Genomic DNA, 2,836 nt, shown 5'->3' with positions numbered 1-2,836 from the left:
CAGCAGCATACCTATAGGCTGGGGAACTCCCTTCTCAAAAGCATGGTGGCAGAAAGAGATCTTGGAGTCATTATTGACTCCAAGATGAACATGGGCCGACAATGCGAGAACACGGTCAGTAGGGCTAACCGTACCTTGTCGTGCATCCACAGATGCATCACAAGCAGGGCCAAGGAGGTGATCTTCCCCCTCTGTGTGACACTGGTCAGGCTGCAGCTGGAGTACTGCATCTAGTTCTGGGCGCCACACTTCAGGAGGGATGTGGACAACATGGAGAGGGTCCAGAGGAGGGCCACTCGCATGATCTGGGGACAGCAGGACAGACCCTACAAGGAGAGGCTACGGGACCTTAATCTGTTCAGCCTTTGCAAGAAAAGGCTGAGGGGGGACCTGGTGGCTGTCTATAAACTCACTAGGGGGGACCAGCTGGGATTGGGAGAGATCTTGTTTCCCTGAGCACCTCCTGGAGTAACAAGGAATAACGGCCGTAAGTTGTTAGAGGGTAGGTTTAGACTAGACATTAGAAGGCACTACTTCACAGTTAGGACAGCTAGGATCTGGAACCAACTTCCAAGGGAAGTGGTGCTGGCTCCTACCTTGAGGGTCTTTAAGAGGAGTCTTGAAGTTTACCTAGCTGGGGTCATTTGAGTCCAGTTTTCTCTCCTGCCCAGGGCAGGGAGTCAGATTAGAAGATCTACAAAGTCCCTTCCGACCCTACATCTATGAAACTATGGACCTTAGGGAGACAGGGGCCCTGGGTACCAACTGCACACCTGATTAGCTTTGGGAGAAGGAGAGGACATTCTCTCTGATCTAATCCCATGTTCCTCTGCCTGTAGCATAATGCAGAACCAGATACGTTCCACTACTAACAGGTGAAGATCAAAGTTAGATGGTCAAAGCTCCACCCGATCCTACAAAACCCATCAGGCAAGCGCAGGTGAGACATGCTGGTTTCTCCAGCCAAACCCCGCTAGAGAAAACAGGTGTTGGGCAAGTACCTTACCATTCTTCCCTGAAATGGACGGTAGCTTCGTTTCCATCCGCCCCTTGTAGATGTGTCCATCTAGGCCCAGGATATCCACCTCGTCATGCTGCAGAGGAAATGCAAAGATGGAAAAGACAATGGTGCCAGTGGTTAATGTCAGCCTTGGGCAGTGTGGGGGAGGCGGCATGGATTGGTTTTCAAATGCCTCCTCTTTAAATGAGGAGCAGTGAAACTCCCTGAAAATAGGCTGGGTGGGATGGACAAGGGGGAATATTCTTCTCTGGGGTCATTCATCTAATGTCCTCCATAAAACATGACTGTGGGGTTCTCTATAGACAAGTGACTGGGTGAGAACATCACAGTCTGAGGATCCTAGTCAGCTGCAGTCAGGACTCCTAGTCATTCAGAGCCAGCTCTAGATACCTCTACCCCATGCTGGAGTCTGCGGTGTACATACACCTGTAGCAACTCTGTATCTGATCCAATCATTTTATATGCAAATCGGTGGCTTCTTTAACCACTAGCCCAGCAAACTTATCCAGGGATCTAAGAGTCAAGTTGGGTTCTTTCCAGCTCAATCAGTTCCTCCATCAGGACTCAGCAAACTGTCGAGCTGATGATATGCGAGACAAAAATAGAATTCAGCTCATGCGACGGGCTGCGCTGGCTCCATGGGACGAACAGGAGTAACATCCTGTTTCTGTTGCTATCATCAGCAGATCTGACTCCGCACACATCCAGAGGGCAGATCTGCTGAGGAAGCAGGGGCTGTGTTTATACAGTCACTTTCCAGAGCAGGGCTCTACACTTAAAAAAGCCTCATCCTCCGTGCATGCATGCTCTTCACAGCAGTACCTTTGTACTGAGAAACAGGGTGATGTACCCTGCCTTGGTTCAAAAAAGCACCTACTCTGCTTATAGGAGTACCACCAGCCACCATCCCAGACAAAACGTAATGGTCTGCATGGGTCAGTGGAAGAAGGGGTGTTGTTCTGGACACATGCATGTGTGTCTGTGTTAGATATCACTCCAGAGCAGGTACTCCATAAGCACCACCTGAAATGTACTTTATAGAATGCCCTTCCCTTCTGATAAGCTAAAAAAGTGCAGGGAGTTATTTTGGATTTACACTGCTGAAGCTAAGACCCAGGGTATGCTTTTCCAAAGGTAACTACATCCAACTGATTTTCAGGGGTGGGGATGACAACATCAATGTACTTTCAGAAGCATCTAAGGGAGTTCGGAGCCAGTGAGTCCAGACAGATTGTTTCAGCCTTGCTTTCCTCTTCTAGCTACTTTTAACATCGGGCCTGCATTTCAAGTCCAGGGTTGAAACCTCTGTAGGCAGCAGGAAGAGCAGAAAGGAAACTGCCCATGACAGATGCCAGGAAGTGGGCACTACTAGGACATCATGCAGGAGCCCTTAGGGTTGGTGGAGCGCGCTCTCATATCCCTTTTGGAACAGGAGACTAGTGCATGTGGTATTTCCCTCTCGGTCTCTCTCTGTCCCAGTCCTTGCAGGGAATTGTGGGTGTGGAAGTGGGCTGTTATTAAGATCATCAGCTTAGGGATCTGTCTCCCACAGCCTAGGAGCAGGGTGGTCATGCTAGTAAGGGCAAAGTCTCTCAAGAAGCAGCAATGTACAAGCTCAGCAAAGACAGATGAAGCAAGGGCCACAGCAGGCAGGCTGGGCTTTTTGGCAAGCTGATTTATGTGGTAAGGAAGCACTGGCAGGAAAAAGCGGGTTGCAGAGAGGGAATGCAGGGATAATATTGTATTAGGCCACCACTGTTCCTGGCCTCTCTCCCCACCGCCGTAGTCACTGTTACCTTCATCACTGCCAGCATA

At 49.8% G+C, this 2,836-nt stretch overlaps 1 protein-coding gene across 1 annotated transcript in view; it reads right to left on the bottom strand.

Annotated features, from left to right (window-relative positions):
- The window catches only part of QRICH2 (glutamine rich 2), a 68,188-nt gene that overhangs the window by 9,464 nt on the left and 55,888 nt on the right, over window positions 1-2,836 (bottom strand). The window contains exon 14 of the mRNA XM_019501623.1: window positions 1,007-1,094. Within this exon, the coding sequence (XP_019357168.1) occupies window positions 1,007-1,094 (88 nt within the window). The remainder of the gene's footprint in view (window positions 1-1,006; window positions 1,095-2,836) is intronic.

This window comes from Gavialis gangeticus, unplaced genomic scaffold (assembly GCF_001723915.1).
Source record: "Gavialis gangeticus isolate Ggan-Ray unplaced genomic scaffold, GavGan_comp1, whole genome shotgun sequence".
NCBI lineage: Eukaryota > Metazoa > Chordata > Crocodylia > Gavialidae > Gavialis > Gavialis gangeticus.
This window is presented reverse-complemented; position numbering and strand designations above follow the sequence as displayed.